At 34.9% G+C, this 21955-nt stretch overlaps 1 protein-coding gene across 6 annotated transcripts in view; it reads left to right on the top strand.

Moving 5' to 3' along the window:
* The window catches only part of LOC145291061 (colorectal mutant cancer protein-like), a 608255-nt gene that overhangs the window by 574780 nt on the left and 11520 nt on the right, over nucleotides 1-21955 (top strand). For all 6 annotated transcript variants that reach the window (XM_080136573.1, XM_080136584.1, XM_080136579.1 and 3 more), the window contains 6 exons: nucleotides 5111-5211; nucleotides 5832-5916; nucleotides 9988-10384; nucleotides 11670-11865; nucleotides 16409-16643; nucleotides 19262-19453. In XM_080136573.1, coding sequence (XP_079992699.1) covers nucleotides 5111-5211; nucleotides 5832-5916; nucleotides 9988-10384; nucleotides 11670-11865; nucleotides 16409-16643; nucleotides 19262-19453 — 1206 coding nt within the window. The remainder of the gene's footprint in view (nucleotides 1-5110; nucleotides 5212-5831; nucleotides 5917-9987; nucleotides 10385-11669; nucleotides 11866-16408; nucleotides 16644-19261; nucleotides 19454-21955) is intronic.

The following is a 21955-nucleotide window of genomic DNA, read 5'->3' as shown; positions in this document are numbered from 1 at the left end:
ATTAATGCCGGTGTCCCTCAGGGGTCCATCCTGGGCCCAACTCTTTTCCTGATCTACATTAATGATCTTCCAAATCACATCCTGACATCATTTGTAGACATTTATGCTGACGACACTACCATTTATGGTAGCACATCTAAGACAGTAAACGACCAAGTTCTCTCCAATTCTCTCTCCTCTGATCTTGAGCACGTAGTACAATGGGGAAAGGAGTGGCTGGTTACTTTTAATGCATCTAAAACCAAGCTTCTCTCTTTACATCATCAACATTCTAATCCACATTTGGCATCAATTGAAATGAATGGCTCTCGTCTTCAGGAGGCCTCAAGTTTTGACAAGCTTCTGGCGTACATCAAATCTGTTGCCAAGGCCACTGGAAAAATGGTGGGATCTTTCTATCGATCTGGTAAATATCTCACTGCTGATGCTATTCTCTATCTATATAAGAGCCAGGTACGTCCAAGGATGGAATACTGTTGCCACATCTGGGCAGGAGCTGCTAGAAAGGACTTGTCCTGCCTTGATAGAGTTCAAAATAGACTTCGTAGCCTCGTAGGAGATGTCCTTTTCTCCTCCTTGCAACCTCTATCTCACAGAAGAGATGTTGCGAGTTTGTCTCTGATGTATCGTTATTTTCATGGAAAGTGTTCGACTGAGCTTCAATCTATGGTACCCCCTCGCCAAACTTTCACAAGAAACACTCGTCTAGCTGTAAACACTATCAATAATTCCCCCCACTCTTTATCTGTGCCTAAACCTAAACGTAGATTCCATGAACAAAGCTTCTTTCTTAGAACTGCACGCCTGTGGAATTGTCTTCCGTTTTCCTGCTTTCCGGCTGACTACAATATGGTTGTCTTCAAGTCTAAAGTAAATAAGTTCTTGATGAGCCGTTCCATATAAGTTATCAAATTTACCAAATTTTCATTACTAATGATTACTATATTGTCCAATTTCTACTATACACTCTTTAACCCTTATCCTTGAGTGGCCTCTTGGCCTTGATAATGTGGTGATGCCTTTGTAAAAAAAAAAAAAAAAAAATTCGGTCAATGTAACTTCCTACCTTCTGCAGGTTTATCTTGTTAAACCTAGAAATCTTTTTGTCAAACTCGAGAATCTTTACAGAATTTCGAACCGAACCCGTATTTAATTCATGGAGGTAGCATACTCTTGTTCCATCAGCCATGACTGGGTAGAATGCCTAAATAATTGGCAATTGTATTTTTAATGTCGCTTGCACTTAGCATTGAACCTCTAGAACAGTGTAACTTACAACTGATTTTTACCAAGTATTTTATTCATTATGACATGGGTCCTTGCAAACAAAATACTCCTGAAAAAGTTCAGAGGTTACATAGATCGAAACATTGTGTGAAAAGCACTCAAGATGAGAATAGTAATCTGAATAACCCAAATAATACAAATTAGTTCACCTCTGTCATTAAAAAATGACAGTAAAATGTCAGACAAAATTTACAAAATATTTTTATAAGAATTACGCAAATCTTAACCTTAAAATTTGTTGAGTTTTTAATGAAATCGTGAAATATTTAATCTGAGGTCATAAAGGGGAACCACCTTTATCTTCGTTTTTATCAATTATCCAATTGGACCATGGTAAATTAAAATTTGCAGGCATTTTAAATCTCTTACTTTGTGAACGACTTATTTTGTCGATTTTTACAATTAAACCATGTCCCTTTGATATATGTGTCATGTGGCAATGATAAAATGAACTTGTATTTACATTAATCTCAGTGAGTGGTAAAACTAAATCCAGCTAAAGGTGATCCCTTTCATAGACATAGGTTCAAATCTCGTACAGATTTAATTTGTTTCGCTATGACCTTTCAAGCCCCTTAAAATAATTGATAGTTTCATTTAATAACAGTATTGTCTAAACAAACACGGGTGTGAATTTAAAAAAAAAAAAAAAAAAAGGCAGGAATATATTTCTTCATTTCTTCTTTCTAGGAAGTTAAACACAAGGTCAAGCGTAACTTTCATAAAAGTGTTTCTGTGAAACAAACTATATTTGAACTTGACACACCCAGGTTTCAGTCAGTGTCAATAATTACTCTTACCCTTTATATATATATATATATATATATATATATATATATTTATTGTGTACAGAAAGCTGTTAGATGAGACGAGTCAATATATTGACGAATATTGGCTGAAGAAAGCTTGATAAGGATACTTAAATGGTCCTAATTATCGGGCTTGAAACCGACGGTACCAATGACTTATCTCATCTAACAACTTTCTGTACACAAAATATAAATACACTCTTATATTTCGGATTTTCCTTTTAATTGAGCACTCTGCTGGATTTCTTTTCCCCAAAAAACTAAACATATATATATATATATATATATATATATATATATATATATATATATAGTTGTAAAATATATTCACGAAATGGACCAAGTCTGCTCTTCAATTATGCAGTGCTTTTATTGCTGATTTCAAATATTGTCATTATTTCAGCTCACGCAATTACCCTGACTTGAGATCGGATTGTCCAAGTTGCCACCTTGATAACTTTGTGCTGCACATTTTGGCATTAAAATGGCATTACAGATAAACTTCAACCAATTAAAATGCCTCATTAAAAAAAAAAAACACCTTTATTAAAACTCTTTTGTATAATCTCTTAACTATTTAAATTCCTTTATTATCGATGCCTCCGTTCAGTCTTGTGCACAGAAATCACCTTTTTCCATAGCTACCAACGAAATAGATGTACTGAGACTAAAGCTGCTTTCAGGACTGCCAGCAACCACTGTAAAAGAGTAATAAAAAAATGCAAGAGAGCTATATGCTCAGTCCGTCAAATTCAAAGTAGCTGAGCAGCGGCTTGGTTCCCACCAGTTTTGGCAAGTATCAAACAGGATCCTGAACAGAAGTGTGCATTCCATCCCAACCATCATCAATGGACCTGAGGTCATCTCATCAGCATCAGACAAGGCCAAACTATTTGCCAAGAACTTTGCAGCTAACTCTACCCTCTGTGACGAACGGCATCAACTCCCCGTATTTCCTCCTACAACAGACAACACACTATCCAACATACAAATATCTGTGCACGAGGTCGCCAAACTAATCAAGAACCTTGATTCCAGTAAAGCAACTGGCCCAGGCGCCATTCCAATTATAGTGTTGAAAAAGCTTCGACCAGAACTTACCCCCATACTTACAAAACTGTTTAAGCATTGCCTTAAGGAGAAGTGATTTCCAACACCCTGGAAAACCTCGTCAGTATGCCCTGTATTTAAGAACTCAGGTGATAAGTCATCTCCCTCTCAGTACAGACCAATAAGTCTCTTGTGTGTCATGAGTAAGTTACTGCAATCCATATTAAATAGAGAAGTAGTCAACCACCTCAACAGAAATAACCTCCTTAGTGACATGCAATATGGTTTCCATTCTGCTAGATCTACAGCTGATTTGCTAACAGTTATATTCCATAGGATTAGTGAATCTCTTGACAAAGGCTTCCTTTCTCGGGCAATTGCTCTTGACATATCAAAGGCCTTTGATAAGGCTACGATTTAGCTGGAAATGTTTTCTCAGTAATTAAATCATTTCTCTCTGATAGGTTCATAAGAGTAGTGGTTGCTGGGCAGCAATCAGGGGCCCACAGTATTAATGCTGGAGTCCCGCAGGGGTCCATCCTGGACCCAACTCTCTTCCTGATCTACATCAATGGTCCCCCAAAACCATTCGTTGACATCTATGCTGATGACACGACCATCTATGGCAACACATCAAAGGCCGTAAATGACAAAGCTCTCTCTCATTCCCTCTCCTCTGATCTTGAGCGTGTGGTTCAGTGGGGGAAGAGATGGCTGGTTACTTTTAATGCATCTAAAACCAAGCTCCTAACTTTACATCATCAACACTCTCTCTATTCCTCATCCAGCATCAGTTGAAATGGATGGCTCTTGTCTTGGGTAGTCTTCATGTTTTGACAAGCTCCTGGGTTTGACCTTTACTCTTGATCTTAAATGGAACACGTATATCAAGTCTGTTGCCCGGGCCGCTGGGAAAATGGTGGGATCCTTCTACCGCTCCAGAAGATATCTCACTACTGATGCAATTCTCTATCTGTATAAAAGCCAAGTACGTCCAAAGATGGAGTACTGCTGCCACATTTGGGCTGGAGCTTAAAAAAACAGCCTATCCTGCTTTGACAAAGTACAAAATAGACTTTGTGGCTTAGTGGGGGACGCTCTCTTCTCTTCTCTGCAACCTCTCTCTCATAGAAGAGACATTGCGAGCCTGTCTTTGTTTTATCGTTATTTCCATGGCATATGCTCGTCCGAGCTCCAATCTCTGGTCCCCCTCTCGCCAATCCTTCATGATAAACACCTGTCTAGCTAAAACCACTGTCAGTAATTTCCCCCACTCTTTATCTGTGCCTAAATCAAAACGTAGATTCCATGAACATAGCTTTTTTTCTGAGAAGTGCGCGCCTGTGGAATTCTCTTCCATTTGCCTGTTTCCCACCTGACTACAACTTGGACATCTTCAACATAAACAAATTCCTGATTAATCGCCCCCTTAAGTAAGACACTTAATCAAATCCCCAATACCAACTATTACTCCGATATTATCCCATTGATTATTGTACACACAATAACCCTCATCCCCGAGTGGCTTCCGGGCCTTGATAAGTGGTGATCCCCATGTAAAAAAAAAAGAACGCCTCCCTCCATCAAATAATTCTCATATCATTTCTCTCCATGCAGTGCATGTCCTCAACCTCCACTGGCCAGGTTTCACTCCCATACATCATCACACTATACACACATGCCTGATAGACTTTTCCATTAGTCGACAGTGGTAATGCTCTGCTCGTTAGTAATGGCAAAAGTTCCCTAAACCATCTACTCTGTGGCAATAAATAATTTATCTTATATAATTAATTTATTATTCAGATGAATTATTGTTATAAAGCTCTATCTAAAAGTATATTGAGCTCTTTACATCTACAAATGTATCATGTTGTCATGATTAAATTTATTTGGAAATTGATGTTTACATGGCTTTTTTTTACAAGTTGATTTTTATGTCATTGTGTAAATTTTTGTTTCAGATGAAAGATTTGCAGTCTAGAGTTGATAGCAGCACTTCCCATGACAGTCGAACATCTACTCCCGTCAAATCGCCGGTGGTCAGTCCGACTGCCGGGAAAAGGTTAACTTCATTTTTACTGCATTTCTTTATTTTCCTTGTTAATTTTTAAAGTTTACATGAACTGGTTATGTCTTTTTTAAAAAATTCTAATGTCACTGAGGTTGAAAGAATTGAAAAATTCTTCTGATTATTTCAAATACAGCTAAAAACGCACTTTTATTTTATAAAAATTTGTTTATTTTTCATTTTATTTGTCAACTAAGACATTGCTGCCACATTTGGTGTCAACCCAAAGCACTTTCTTGCCTTAACAGAGTGCAAAATCGACTTTGCAATATAGTAACACTAGCAAAGTGTTTTTTTTTTTTTTTTTTTTGTCATTTGACAGGCATGCACTCATGTATACAATAATCTTGTGTTATTTATGTGAAGTTTAAATTTCATTAAAATCAGAAAAAAAAAATTCACTGAGCATCATACTTGCTTTAGGAGAAAAAAAATCTCTCCACAACAAATCTGCATCAAAAATGAAGTTCTAATTCCTAGCAAATTTCTTGTTCCTAGGTCTATTAACCTAAAAACAGCAAATACATACAAACACATTTTGTTTATGATTATTAATTTTGTGTTTTTTGCTTTCTCTGGGATTTCCACATTTCATATGGTATTCTCTACCGTAGATCACTCACTGGAAATGACCAATTCCCCGTTGCTAAGATTGCAGAACTGAAAAAGCTCAAAACGAGTGCAGGTGATAATAAACAGGTAAGAAACGCCATGATCAGGGCAATTATTTTACTTTGTTTTTATTTGTATATATTTTTTTTTTTTTTATTCAATTTTCACCCCCAAAAAGGCATAGTGCCACTTTGAAGTAGGGGCTACTATTGGGGACATAAATTGCAGGGATATTATGAAGGGAGATGAGTGGCAAGATGTCTGTTCACATTACAGTTGAACTTCTGCATGTCAGTACAGTTGGGAAAGCAGAATCTCGGAAGGGAGTTCCAAAGTCTAGCAGTTCTGGGAGAGAAACTATTGGAATAGAAGGCTTTCTTACACCTAGGGATCTCTACTGTGAAGGGGTGGGATTTAGCTGCTTGTCGGATTTGTCCACGTCGAGGGGGTACAAATGCTTGTAAGTCATCAGAGCATTCACCGTTAAAGTACTTGTAGAACAGGCAGAAAGATGCAACATTTCGTCGATGGGACAGAGGCTGAAGCCTAGATGACAGTTCAGTACCTATTAGATTGACGACTCTCTTTTGAATCCTGTCAAGAAGTGAGTCAAGTAACAGATGCACCAGCCCAAATGAGACAACAGTACTCCATACATGGGCGAATGATGGCTTTATGGAGGTACAGGATACTTTCAGGTGTAAGTAGTTTTCTAGCATGGTAATGAGAGCCCACCTTCTTCGCAGCAGCCTTGACAATGCTCTCAATGTATCTATTCCAGTTCATGTTCCCTGTAAACGTTAGGCCGAGAAGTTTAAAGGAAGTACTTTCGGGTAATGTGTTCTTGGCCATTGCTATTGGTGGTAGAGAAGGTTTCCTGTAATTATTGAAGGAAACAAGTTTAGTCTTGGCTGCATTGAATGTGACCCTCCATTTTTATCCCATTCCACTACAGATTGGAGATTATCCTCTAGTGTTTGTGCCATTTCCTTAGATATGTGTTCATTTGTTTTCCCCTATGTCTGTTATAGAGTGTGATGTCATCAGTAAATATGTAACCAAGTTATGGGGTTGATATGCCGTTATAGAGAAAGAGCCAAAAGAACGAAAAAATAGGACGATCAAATGACTCTTTGGTTAGAACAGACAAAGGAAAAAGTATGTCAAGAGATACTTATTGTTGTAACAGTCAGAGTTTGGAGTGAGCTGGCTGTTTATTTTGAAACACAGAATTCGAGATGAAATGACAGGCGGTTGTTTATTTTAGAAAACAAGGTTTGAAAACTGATGACAGGCAAGTTTTCTTGTTGTAAACAAATACAAACTCGTGATGTTTAAAGGGCATTGATGGATATGTATATATTCCTCGAACACAGAGAAAAGAACAGAAGGAGAAGAGAGAAGGGGAGAAGAGAGAAAAAGAGAGAATTCGATTTTGGCGAATTCAGATGGTGTTAAAGTCGGGCAGAGATGGCTTTTGACTTAAAACACGTATCTCCAATGGCCGAAAAACTTATCTGAACTCGAGTCACAAGCTACCGTTTTAAAATAGCTACAGCCAACTTCCTTCAAACTCTGAAATATTAGACCATTATTATTGTGAATAAACCCAGATTAATTGTTTATTCGTGTGTGGAATCGTTTTTATTTCCTTTTTCACCACACTAAAATCCACGGCTCTCTTATCGGCGATGTTCGCCGGTAAGTGAGTACACAACAACAGGTCCGGAGTATAAAATTTAGACGATCAACTGATAATTCTGTCACCCAATACCAGCAACATTAAAACGGCTAAGAATTATCACCGGCAGTGGTCACTGGAAGGACGATAATAGTGAGCTGCAAACCGCCAGAGTCGGGTCGTTTTCAGGCTGCCGTAATTGGAGTGGAGGAGTTCTGAGGTCGACGATCGTCTCAACCGACCGGCTGAAGGGGGTGACAAATATACCCATCTCAGAAACAATTTTATCAGTGAAGTCATTTATGAATATCAAGAATAATAAAGATCCAAGGATAGACCCTTGAGGTACTCCCGCATTTATATCATATTGTTTAACTGTATGACTGTCGAGGACAACCTGGATTTTTCTCTTAAGAAAGATTTAATTACATTATGTATTCTTCCAGTGATACCGTATGATCTAATTTTCCTTAAAAGACCATCGTGCCATACCCTGTCAAAAGCCTTAGATATATCAAGGGCTACCACTCTACCCTCCCCTGTTTTGTCCAGTGAATGGTATATACATACAGAGATAACAGTTAAGATATCTGCTGTGGAATGGGCTTGCCTAAATCCATATTGATTGTCGGTCAGGAGTTTAGCAGCTGTAAGGTGATGGACTAGAGCTTGATTAATTAAAGACACAAATATTTTGGCGAAAAGTGGGAGAAAGCTAATGGGGCGATAATTTAATGGGTCAGTTCTTTTGCCAGAATTCTTGAAGACTGGTACCACAGAAGCGGTTTTCCAGCAGTCAGGAAAGCAAGATTCGTTGAGGCATTTGTTGTAAAGTTTGGAGAGAACTGGAGCAACCTCAGTAGACGATTTTTTTAATAGCACAGCTGGGATGAGATCGGGTCCACATGCTTTTGAGGTGTCTAGGTTTTTTATGATACCATGTACCTGAGAAGGGGTGATTTTCAAATCATCTAGTGTGACGTCTGTCTGCAAAAGAAAGGGAGGGAATAGTGTGCTGGGTCCAATGTGGAGTTAGAGGCAAACTGACTGGCAAGCAGGTTAGCCTTCTTGGTTGCCGTGTAAATAAACTCATGATTGTTTGATAGTGGGGGGAATCGTTGACTGCCTATTATTTACTACTCTTGTTGTAGATTTTCCGAAAATCACGGGTTTCTAATTTCTGTGATTTGATGCATTTTTTGGTGATTTCAGTGTATTCTGTCTTAACTCTCGCTCTTTATTTCTTACAATTACTTCTAGCTTCTATATACTTCTGTCTGTTTGAACTGGACTTATGTCGGTTAAATTTAAGCAATGGCAGCTGCACAAGTAGAAGTAAACCATTGGGGGAGAGTGGGGTTGACTATAGAATTTCCGTGTGGGAACATGTGCTTCAATTGCACTTTTGAACCATTCAGTGGTCTCATTTGTGCACTGTTCAGCTGGAAGAGAAAAGATATTTCCCCAGAGGGCATCTGTGATGAGATGTCTGACGGCTTCCCAGTCAGCCTTTTTGTAATACCTCGTTGTTTTGAGCAGTGGGTCTTCAGTTTTGGGTTGAGAATTTAGGGCTATTTCTACCATTATCACAGCATGATCACCACTCTTAAGTGGGCTGTGGGCATTCGTTATATGATCATCGGGAACTGTGGCCAAAAATAGATCTAGAAGTGAGGCATGTTGATCTTGCTGGTCTGGGAAATGTGTCAGAAATGTAACCATCTGTGATAGGGAATGAGATATAGAGAAGCTATATGTTATACTACCAGCTGCGTCTGTGTAGGTAGAGAACTCAAGCCAGTTACTGTGGTGGACATTAAAGTCACGAAATACATGTACTTGTGCGCTAATATCGAGGGAGAGTGCTATATCTATGCTGTCAGAGACTTTGTTTATTAGGGTACAGTCTTGGGTCGAGGGAGATAAAAGTTACATTTTTCAAATAAAACAATTATTTTTTATTAATTAAACAATAGGCAACATTGTTGCATGGAAATAAAATATTTTTCTTTTTTATATCATCATATACCAAAATTAGTTTTATCACATTAGCAATTGCTAATTAATATCAAACGACTAAAAATACATAAAATGATCTGATACATTTGTAGGTAAAAAAAAATTAAATAAAAATTAAATTAAAGAAAATATTTTTTTTATTTTTTAAATGTATGTAGAATGCCATTTTATTTTAATTAGGTCAACATTAATTTCTATTTTTATGCACTTTTTTTTTTTTTAAGGAAATGTTCCTGAATTATTTTATTTCTTTGCATGGTGATATTGGTTGACCCACAAGATTGCCTGATCTACACCCCTGTGACTTTTTTCTTGTGTGGAAACAAAAAATTGGCAAACAACCCACTTTCTCATCATTAATAAATCAAACAAAAGTTGTCATTAACTGATAGAACAAACTTCCAAAATTTTCGTCACATTACTTTCTAATCAAAGAATTTTATTTTCTTTCATTCCAGCAAGTTCCAAATGCCAAAGTGGCCGAGCATCTTGTCCAAAGCTTACAGGAATGTTCAAATATGCAAGAAATTGTGCAGACTGTCTACAAATGTGGTAATGAGATCTCTGAGAATAAAATCCGTGAATTTGAAATCGAGTTTGAGAGACTGACTAGCAAGATCGATCATTGGAAATCGCAATACGACCTTCTGAGTTTGAATTTAGAGGAGAGCAAAGCACACACCGATCGGTTGAGTGTCTTGATTGGTAAATATGAGTCTAACAACACTGCCCTGCAGCTGGCTATCAACTACTCTGACCAGGCGATAGAAGCCTATGAGCTTCTGTGTGCATTGCTGGAAAGTGAACTTGGAGTGAGCCTAGCCAACTTCCGGGCAGCAGGACTCGGCGGCTTTGGTAAGTCTTAAAACCTGATAGGGTTAAATATTTAATGGCAGTAATATGTTGAACATATATAAAAAATATAGGAATAATAAGTAATAATACCGTCATAGGTTTGGTATATGATTTACCAAATACAACTGGTTATGTAACATTGCATGGTGAGTTTTCATCTTCACTAGGTGGCCTGTACAGAAAACAGCTGAGTCTCTTGTTAACTCATTGTAAGTAGTTGACTTGGTGAATAGTGACATCTCTCTGTCATAATAGCAGTCATAAAGATATTGATCTTTTCTTTAATATTAGTATAGAATAATGAAAGAAATTAAAAATAACATAAAATAACTTCATTATTTGCTCTGCTATGTTTTTTTTACTTACTCATATTCACCCAAGACAAGGCACATTGTCACCGAGATATGAAGAACTACTGCGAATTAGGGACACTCCAAGTAGGGAGTAGAGCAGCAAGATGTCTGTTCACATTACATTTAAACTTTCACATATTAGTACAGTAATGGAAACAATAAACAGAGAAAGAATTCCAAAGTCTAGCAGTTTGAGAGAAGAAACTGTTAAAGTAGAAAGTTATTGGGCGTCTCTACAGTTAAGGCAGAGGATTTTGCTGCTTGGCAGGTTAGTTGAGGGGACATACGTCAATGGGATACCAGTGCTATGAGTTTATTGGAGCACATTCCATTTAATTACATGTAAAATAGTGGAGGATATTAATATATAACTTCTTAGTGCAGTAGAAGAATAAAGAATTAAAAAAGATAGACTTCCTGCATTTCTTCATTTTAACTGTTTGAAGCAAAATTGCTGACAATTCTTCTAGAGTTGCTTGTGTGGCTGGACTATAATTTGCAATGAAGTAAACAACAAAAAAGACGATGTTACATAAATCTTTCTTTGTCTGAAAATAACTTAAGGGAGAGATGTCAACCATAATCTGACTAATGTTTAAGAACTCATTTTATTGATCTGCACCAATTTGCTTCTAATCAGTTACACTCCGTTAAAAAAGGACCCCCAAAAAACCCTGCAAATCATTACATAATCCTTTACTTCAATTCTTTTCTTATGAATTTAAAATTTAACCCTTTGTATTCTTGATGATTACTTCTTATCTCAGATTCAAGTTCACTCAAAATATATAACAGTTATATACCTGTTATGACCATTGTATTCTGCGGCTTTGTACAGCGATAATGTATTGTTATTTCTTACATGTTTCAAACTGTGATTGCTGCGATTTTGTGAATAATAATGTCAGTTATTTTTACATTTATATATTCAGCTGGAGAGACACCGACAAGTGAAGAGAGGGATTCCGTGACCAGCCTGGTACAGAGAGCCCATCATGCCAGACGAACGGCAGAAAATGTGGCCAAACATTTATTACAGAAACTTGACCGCAGCTGTGGTATTCACATTCCCCAAACAGGCTCCCCTCGGCCCTGGGAAGATCTGTCTTCCAACAGCAGGACGACAAGGTAGGATTTTTTTTTTTTTTTGCCATTTAAAGGCAACCCATGAAAAAGGAGATATATAACCTCTACAATTTTTTAAGCACGCAAGTCATTGAACTCTGACAATATACGCATAATCATAATTTGAATTGAACATATATCGGTGGCTAATCACACTACCATATGTCTCATATGAGTGTCTCGTATCAGCAAGGTGGTAGCAGCCATGACTTGCTTGATGAAGAAAATCTGGAACAAGATAACCATGTACTGAGCCTGCATGCTCAGCACACTTCTCTATGAGCCCTCTACTCCTGCTAAGAGAATGGACTCAATATTTTCTACCTGCACAGCTTCAAGAGAATCCTAAAAATTATCCTGGAGAACCACATCTAAAACAAAATGCAATGACAACTCTTTTGATCACGTCAGATGAATCAACAATGATAGGATGCTTTCTGGTGAGCGTGCAACCAGCTCCAGCCGAGCAATAGGAAGACCTGTCTTATGCTACAGACATGTCTGCAAGTGAGACATGAAGGCAGGTGGTGTAGACCCAAGAGATTAGGAGCTTCTGAAAAGACATGCTCTAAGAGAAGTGAGAATCCAGCAGTAAAAAGAGAGGAGAGAGTACAGAGAGCAGAGGACTGTAACAGAGCTCTTGTAACTAGACGCCACCTTTATCTATGGAGTCTGTCAATTCCGGATAGGCTTGTACAGTCATAGCAGATGCTGCAACAGGCTAATTATGGTGCAGAACACAATTGTCTACTTGGATGCCAATAACGATCATTGAACTATTGAATGAGTATTTTGTCCCTGTAGGAGCATGGCAGATTGAACAGATTTGCATATTATGAAAGTATATTGTTTATGCAACAATATTTATATGCATCATCACTACTTCAGACATATCTGCTTCCTACCCCAAGAAACTTTAAGGATTATGTCCAGAGATTAATTATTTTTATTTTATATTCAGTAAAACAGTCTGAGAAAAGCTTAATTTGTGTCAAACACCTGAAAAAGTTAATTTAAAAGTGTTGCTTTCAAATGGGATATTCATTTTTATTCAACTCTAATCTTTTCGATATATCCCTGCATTTCTATGAAAAGTCATTCAATCTGTAACATATTACTAAATACATAAATTGAATGGATGCATTTTAAGACTGAATTCATTCTTGGTTCTAACCAAGAATCACGGAGAAAATTATCTTTCAATTAATAAACACAACTCTCTTAGAAAATAAATAATTTATTTACCATAATGTCCCTTAGGCAGCAAGATCAAAGGGATGAAAAAAGATAAAAACTTAAGTTCATTGTTTAATTACTTAGCATTCTGTTAAACCATATTCAATATGTCTTAACCTAATCATGTCCCTCAAACTGTCGAAAAATCTCACCTGTCATTGTCATATATTGAACATTATCTCACACTAAATATTATGGACTTCCTGTTCTTTTAATTTTAGTTTATACAAGAACGGTAAAATATTTGAAGTTTTCATAATCCCTTATCAGAAATATTCCTCATTTACAACATAATTCAAAAGTTATTGAAGTAAATATATTGTAGCTAATATATATACTAGAAAATGTACCCACTAATATTTAATGTACATACAAGAGATTAAAACCATTAAGTACAATCAATTGTTGAATTCAATCCGTCTTTTGACATGTTGATGACATGCCAAAATGTATTTTTTTTTAATTTGTATTTTTTATATAATAGGTTTCTAAATCAAGCAAAACTGTTTGGAAATTTGAATTCACCAAATCAAAATATGAAATATTCACTCACCTATTCATAAGTTTGCCGTAGAGAAAACATTTTTTGTTGTTGAAAATCAATGTCCTGATTATGACACAAACCTGCATCTTGTGAGATGGCCTCAGTTTGAGTGTTTAAGAGTTTGGAGTCATCCTTTTGTTACTAATACTTCCAGGTCCACTCTGGATCTGCAATGACAGTATCTGTCAGGCTTTCACCTATGCTTCAAATAGAATCTCTCCTGGGCATCACATAAAACTGTCCAGGTGTATGTGCAAAAAGGAAAGAAAAAGAGGGAAAAGAAAGAAAAGGAAAATTAAAGAGAAAAATAAATTAAAAAATTTAAATTAAAATTAAAAAGTTAAAAATGAAAAAAGTTAAAAACAGTGTTTTTCCTCTGCTTGAATATGCCAGGTAATTTTTTAAATTTTTTTTTTTTAATCCTATTTATTGCTTTGCCCAGCAGCAATAGCTGCTGGTGGCGCCAGGGGTGGCAGTCCCGCTTTAGCCACCGAAACTGTGTCATCACCTCTGGTTAGCGGCTAATGAGGGCAAAGTAAAAGCACATGTGGTCACATGTTGTATGTAGAATTTGCATATTTACATATAAGCAAACACTGAATAAATATTTGATTAATTTGAAATGTAAAAACTTATGAAAATGATTGCACTCAGTATTGAATCACCTGAAAATGATTGATTTACTACAAAATAAAACAAACCAAACAAGTAAAGGTGTCACTCAGAGTACTCTTTTTTACCTTAACAACATACAAAATCAACTTCATAATCTAGTGGGAGATGATCTATTTTCTGCTCTACAGCCCCTTTCTTGCACAAAAAAATAGCCCCTTTCTTGCACAAAAAAATAACATTGCTAGTCTTTCTCTACTCCATCATTAACACGAAAAGTGCTTGACTGAGCTCTAATCACATTTGTCTCTATAAACGATTCACAGTAAAAATTTGTCATACTACCGTCAACTTTATGCAACAATATTTTCTGTTTCTTTGTCTGTATACCTAAAACCAAATGAACACGTTATCATAAAATTGCTTCTCTGCGGCTGTATTCAAGTCTAATATTAACAAATACTTTTAAGTTATCAGATTTTGTCTGTTCATCGTTTTCAATCCTGTTTTTATTCAACTAATAATCTTATATTAACAATTATCTTCGTTTTGGGTTCTGGTAAGTTGGTGAGTGAGAACTCATTAATATAAGCAAAAACGTAATCAATTAGTACACTAATATATCCTGTCATAAAATATTTCAATTTTGAAAATGGTGATCAATGTCAGGAATAAATCAAAAGTGTAAATAGTGTTTAAATTGGTAAAGAAAGTAGAAAATGAACCTTGGGTTTACTTACATCAACCTTGTAACTCTTGCTTCCCTTATTTTTGTCTTTTAGTTCTCACGATTCCATCAGTGATGTTTCTGACAAAGAGAAAAGAATTTCTCTTTTCTGGGTTGGAATTTAATCATATAACACTTATTGTCAGCTAGTTTTTTTTTTTTTTTTTTTTGAAGTAGTGTGTATATACAGATCAGAACGATAAAAGTGTTGCCCTAGAAAAGACATTATTCCATTTCTGTTTGATGAAAACCGGCTTTCTTTTTTTTTGTTGCAGACCATCTACTAGTTGGTCAGTTGTGTACAAATCCCAAGAGTGATAGGAGTCTTCTATCATGTCTGAAAATGACACAATTTACAACAAGCGAAATCAGAGATGCACTGCTGTACAACTCATGCTCTCCACAATCCAAGTTATGAAAACAGGACCATTGTCAGCACCCCCCCAAAATGCATTGCTGGATTGCCACGAATAACAGGGACGTTCTCAGGGCGATGAAAACAAAGTTTCCTGCCACGTTTATGGTCTTTGGTGTGGTTTCAAGTGAGGGCCACATCATGACACCTTACATCTTTGAAGTCAGTTTGAAAGTCAACAGCAAAGTGTACCTGGATGTGCTGAAGAGTGTGGTGCAATCAGATGGCCGCTGGCAGATCCTGGGTGTAACAGCAGGAGTTGGTGCCGGCCCACAAATCCAAAAAGACCCAGGCTTGGCTTCAAGAGTCCTACAACTTTGTACCCTTCTCTCGCAGGCCCCTCTTCTTCTTCAACCTGAACCTGCTGGGCTACTTTGTTTGGTCTTACATCGAGAACATCACCAACATGACCTCTCACAATATCAAAGCCAGCCTGATCGCCGCCATCTGCAGAGCTCCTGTCGGTGCTTGTGGAAAAGGCATGCTGCTGATTCCGGATCTGTATCGAGGCGGTGATTGAGGCTGATGGTGGCTACATTGAATAGATGTCAACTCTACTACATAATCAAGTTACCTGAATTGATTTTTTTCAATACAATTTTTAAAATAAAGCTGTAGTATTGTTTTCTTTAGGGCAACAACTTTATCGTTTCGCCCTGTATATATATATATATATATATATATATATATTGCTTTTTTTCTTAACTCCTTAGATTAAGTGACTTCATGCTTTGTCTGGAGGCGATTTCCATTGAAAAATAGAAAAAAATTAGACTGGAAAACTTCAGGTAGTCATCCTTGTGATATCAGAGAGTTCATAATTGGTATAGCAACAGTATGTCATAAAAGAAGCTATGACATACTGTTAATTTAAAATTTTACACGTATGGGTGCGATTGGGGAACATATCACTTGACTTTAAAAATTTCATATAAAAAAAAATGATTTCTTCTGCATTTCATTAAATTTTCTAAAAAATCTAATGAAATTGTATTTTGTATTTGTTGTTTAGCACAACCAGTTCCAATGGGAGTTCAATAGAAACAGAATTTACCAAATCTGATGAGTATCGCCTACGTGAGTACATCCAACAATTGAAAAATGACCGGGCGGCTGTAAGAATGACTGTATTAGAGCTAGAGAGTGTCCATGTTGACCCTCTCTCCGAATTGCCCCGACGGAGTGTGGACTCTCAAAGTTTAGATTTGGAAAATGCTGTCCTGATGCAAGAATTGATGGCTATGAAGGTTGGTGATCCATTTTATTGATATCTTTGCAATTACTGTTTCCACTTCATTTTTGGTTGCCCTTCCCATGTTAATGGGCTTTCTAAATAATCATGTTATTTAGAAAACCCTTCTTAACATGAGGATGCAGGAAGAGAGGAGCTTCCTTTACCTATTCTCTCTTTTCACCTAACAATTTAAGAAATAAAAGATAGTGTGAACAATAAAACAACAATAAATAAACAATAAAACAACAATAAAATAAACAATAAAATAAACAATAAAACAACATAAATAAACAATAAAACAACAATAAATAACCAATAAAACAACAATAAACAATAAAACAATAAATAAACAATAAATATAACATGAATAAACAATAAAACAACAATAAACTATAAAACAACATACATAAACAATAAAACATACATAAACAATAAAACAACATGAATAAACAATAAAACAACAATAAATAAACAATAAAACAACAATACAATAAAACAACATAAATAAACAATAAAACAATAATAAAATAAAACAACAATACAATAAAACAAAAATAAATAAAAAATAAAACAAATAAACAATAAAACAACATAAATAAACAAAACATGAATAAACAATAAAACCACAATAAATAAACAATAAAACAACATGAATAAACAATAAAACAACATGAATAAACAATAAAACAACATGAATAAACAATAAAACAACAATAAATAAACAATAAAACAATAAACAATAAATAAACAATAAAACAACATAAATAAAATATAAAACAACAATAAATAAACAATAAAACAACATGAATAAACAATAAAACAACAATAAATAAACAATAAAACAACAATAAAAACAAGGAGCAATGGGAATTGAAGTTGAAACAGTAATTGTAAAGAAAACTTGTTTTATTAAATTATAAATCATTTTTAAAGACTATATTTTTTTTAAATAATAATTAAAACAATGAAAAATTTAAAACAATTATGCAAGGTTTTTTATATTTATTTTAAATTAAACATTTTAAATCTAAGTTTGTCAAGTAACTATGGATAACCCTTGTAATGCATATGTAACTGAAGCAGGAGTTGCGCAATCTCTAACTTACATCTCTTCTGAATCAGCATGACATGATTCCAGTGGCAAACAGAAATCCTGGATGGTTGAAAACAATGGTGAGATAAGTGGAGAACATGTACAACACCTGGTTTGCCCAAATGGTCACCCAATTAGTACTGACCAGGCTCAATGTTGCTTAGCTTCAGTGTAATAATAGCAGATGTACTCAGCCTCACCCAGTATTAAATGTAATGTTAAATTTTTAAAGGTGGAAGGTTAAGGTTATATTTAGTATGGCTTTTCATAAACTGCGCCACCTAGTGATGGTGCACATCAAGTTGGGGTTCGCCACCATCCTTAGGTGAGGGAGTTTATGAAGAGCCGCACCAAATATGACCTTAATGTTTGACCTTGAAAAATGGTGTGCACCATCCCTAGGTAGGTGGCCATCATCATACCAGATTTGGTCATAATAGGTCCAGTGGTGTGGGCTGTAGGAGAGTTATACACACACAAACGCTACTATATATATATATATATATATATATATATATATATATATTTTTCCAATTACGCGATTCCCTTGGAATTTACTTGTGTGAATGGAAATTTAACTAACTTTCTTGGATTTGCATTTTTGGATTTTACCATCATTGGATACTTTACCCTTCACCAGACTATCCATTCACGTGAAATCACTTTTTTCTTCACCCTATTCCCTCTGCTTCACTTTTTGTTATCAAGTAAGATCTTTGACTTACTTGTAGTTTCATCAAATACTTTTGCAAGCAAAACCAAATCCTGCATTTTGCTAACTCATACCCTCTGATGACAAGGAAAGTATTTCTTTGAAACTCCGCGGATTAAGGACTATCCACTTAATATGCTTTTGACTCTTTTTTAACATGTTGTTTTAACTACTGTTATATATAATCTTAAAAAATTAACAAACCAGATCTTAGCTATTATTATAACAAACAAAAAATATTTTGATTATTTGCCTATATTCATATTAACTGTTCTATACTTATATTGTTATTAATGGGAGGTGACGATGATCTACTGGTTAATCACATGGACTGACAACCTGGGACGACTTCAAATTCATGCGACATGATGATGATAATGATTGCTATTACTTAGGTTAGAACAACAGCATATTCTTTTCATTGTTTTGACTCTCGAGTACGTACTCATTGATATCTTATATGCTTTTATATAAAGTGATGTGGTTCTCGGTTGATTAACCGTGTCTCATATATACTCAAGAGTCAAAACAATAAGAATATTCTGTTGGCATAGCCTTAGTTATTATTTATCATAACATGCAGTAAGTAAAATATAAAATTAAAAAAAAAAAAAAATATTAAAAACAAGCCAACATTCCAAGAATTTGCAACTATTGGCGTACCCAGACCAAAATGAAGGCATTTTGTTCATGTGATTGTAAAAAGTCACCAAAAATATGTTTTGAGAGAGAAAAACATCTGGTAGAATGAAGAGATTGGAACTGTTTATGTTTATTGGTTGTGATTTCCATTGTAAAAATTAAAGTTTCTATTTTCACTGTTCAGGAAGAAAAAGCAGAATTGAAATCACTGAATTATTTGCTGGAAAAAGAGAAAAAATCTCTTGAGCTTCGATTAAGTGACAAAGAGACGCAAGCACAAGCATACAGGCTACAAATTGAGCACCTTACAACTGAAGTACGAGAGTTACAACAACAATTGAACCGCCATACGGATGCCAGGAACACACCGCCAACGGTAAGTAGTGTACGCACCAGCTGTACATTGCATGTCTCTGTTAGCAGATTTAGTAATATATTACTTTGTTGTGTCTACATTTTGTAGAATTAGTAACACTTTCTTTTATAATGTCCCCTTTTATGAAATTTGTAAAATCTTAAAACTGTATGATGCAACCGATTGCTGTGGAATTGAATGAAGATATCTAAAATCACAATGAAAGATATCAGCTATGATTAAAAAAAAACAAAAAAACAATATGGTGACTGTAGTAGTCCACATAAAGCCACCTGACAATAAATAATGGAAGAAATAGGGAACATAATTAATACTCATTATTATTCGCATCTTCAGTGTCATTTTTACATTTCAGTTGATGTAACTTTTGACTTTCTTGAGGTGCAAACTTTGGAATCAGCATAAAATTTTGAATGGAACCCTTTATTTAATTCACAGTATGCTCTTGTTCTATCAGCCATGACTGGTTAAGAGTTCCAAGTAATTCACAATTGTATTACACTGAGGATTGAACCTTCAACCTCCAGAATAACGTAATTTACAACTGAATTTTACTAAGTAATTTATCCACTATGTCACAGGTCCTTGCAGAAAAAGATTAAAGGTTACATCTATCATAACATTGTGAAAGTAACACTCAGGATGAGAACAGTAGTTCGAATAATCCAAATAATATGAACAATCAATGCTCACCTCAAAAATTCAGAAACATAAATATTGCTATTAAATAACCTAAATGGTTAATATGCCATAAAATAGACAAATTTAACCAAACCTGCCATGTGTATGAGATTAAAAATATGTTGGCTTCAATCTAACTCAAACTCAATGATTAATGTTATTTCTGCTAGTTTAATATTATTTTCTAAATATTTTATCCTGATAAAAATAAAATTAAACTAGTAGAAAAAACATGAATCCTTAGGTCATCAATTGAGCTTAGGTTAGATTGCTTGAATCAAGAAAAAGTGAGTTTACAAAGCCAGTTAAATTTTTGTAAAAATATAGAAAAATCAAAAATCAAAATTTGTCACTCTCTTTACAGCCACGAGTTAAATAGTATTATTCTTAAGTTTTAAAGTTTATTTATAAACAGTGAAAGGGAATAAAACCGAAAAAGATTAGTGTTTATCATTCTCAATTTTATCATAGAAAATAAGAGAGAAACAATGAGAAGAGAGGATGAGAGTGATAGACATAGGAGTAAAATAGAGGTGAGGGGAGAGCAAGCAACATACAATAATAGTGCAAAAGTTTGCTGAAATTATAGCTAATTAGAACAATTGAAATAAAAAATTTTTGTCACACATCACTCAATCCCAGAATCCCAGAATATTCTAGTGATAAGTTTGTGTTATTAAAGTAAATATGAGAAAAGATTTTAGGAAGCCAACGTTGATTCATTCAACTTTAGTTTACTATGAATGAGGATAATATTCTTTGCGTTCTGTATTAAGATTCACCATTGGCATCTTGATTGCAAGTGACTGTGTGTAATGTCCCTTTAAATCTACAAGGTTAAAAATATGGACATCATCAGATCTTCTTCCTCTTTACTGATGTGATCGAAAACCATTTGACATCGATTTGGCAACTGGAACTGTCAGAAAGTGACACTTACGCCATCCACCACCCTTTTACAATGTTGTTGTAGTCACAAAATTTTTTAAATTCTACCTCACAATTTAGCCAAATTTCAAGAATATTAATGCACTCCATGATTTAACTTTTTGAACACTGTGAAATGGACCACACTTCCTGCACATCTTTTTATCAAAGTAAATAAATTCGTTTGTTGTATTTTTTATATTTTAAAGTGATTTATTTATATATATATATATATATATATATATATATATATATATATATATGGGGTTGAATACTAAGCTGCAGAGTCAAAGGTGATTTTGCAATTTGGTTCAAATCCTTCAATCCGCAGTAATTATCAAAAATAATCAATGTTTAAAAATTTTACATTAAAAAATATTGTGTGTGTGTGAGTGTGTATATATATATATTATTAATATTTCATGTATTCACAGAAAATGTTACGGGATATTTTTTTATGTATCGATTTTTAGCATTTATTTCAACAGTGTTGAAATGCACTAGTAGAGCTAGGTAGTAAGTTATGAAATTATACATATGGCAATTAAGCTACACAAAGTTTTCCAAACGAGTCCTTATGGAGATGAAATGCAGAAAATTCTTATCTTGCTATCTAATTTATATACTTGTTTATGGACACACTATGAAAATTAGCAAAAAAGAAAGAGTCACTTTATCTAAATGCTTACAGAGACATTAAGAAATATCAAATAGTTAAGTCAACAAAATGAGGGGGAGGCAAAACACATATATAGCTAAGAGAAAGAGATGGTAAATGAGTTAATTATAAATTATAGCATTTAATTTTTTTTTTCAGTTATAACTCAATTCTAGAACTAAGATATATTTTGGCATCTATTTTGCATAATTAAATAAGGAAACATTAACTCACAT

Source organism: Euprymna scolopes, chromosome 2 (genome assembly GCF_053919585.1).
Source record: "Euprymna scolopes isolate OS-2025 chromosome 2, ASM5391958v1, whole genome shotgun sequence".
Classification (NCBI taxonomy): domain Eukaryota; kingdom Metazoa; phylum Mollusca; class Cephalopoda; order Sepiida; family Sepiolidae; genus Euprymna; species Euprymna scolopes.
The sequence above is the reverse complement of the archived record's forward strand: the minus strand, read 5'-3'. Positions and strand labels throughout refer to the sequence as shown.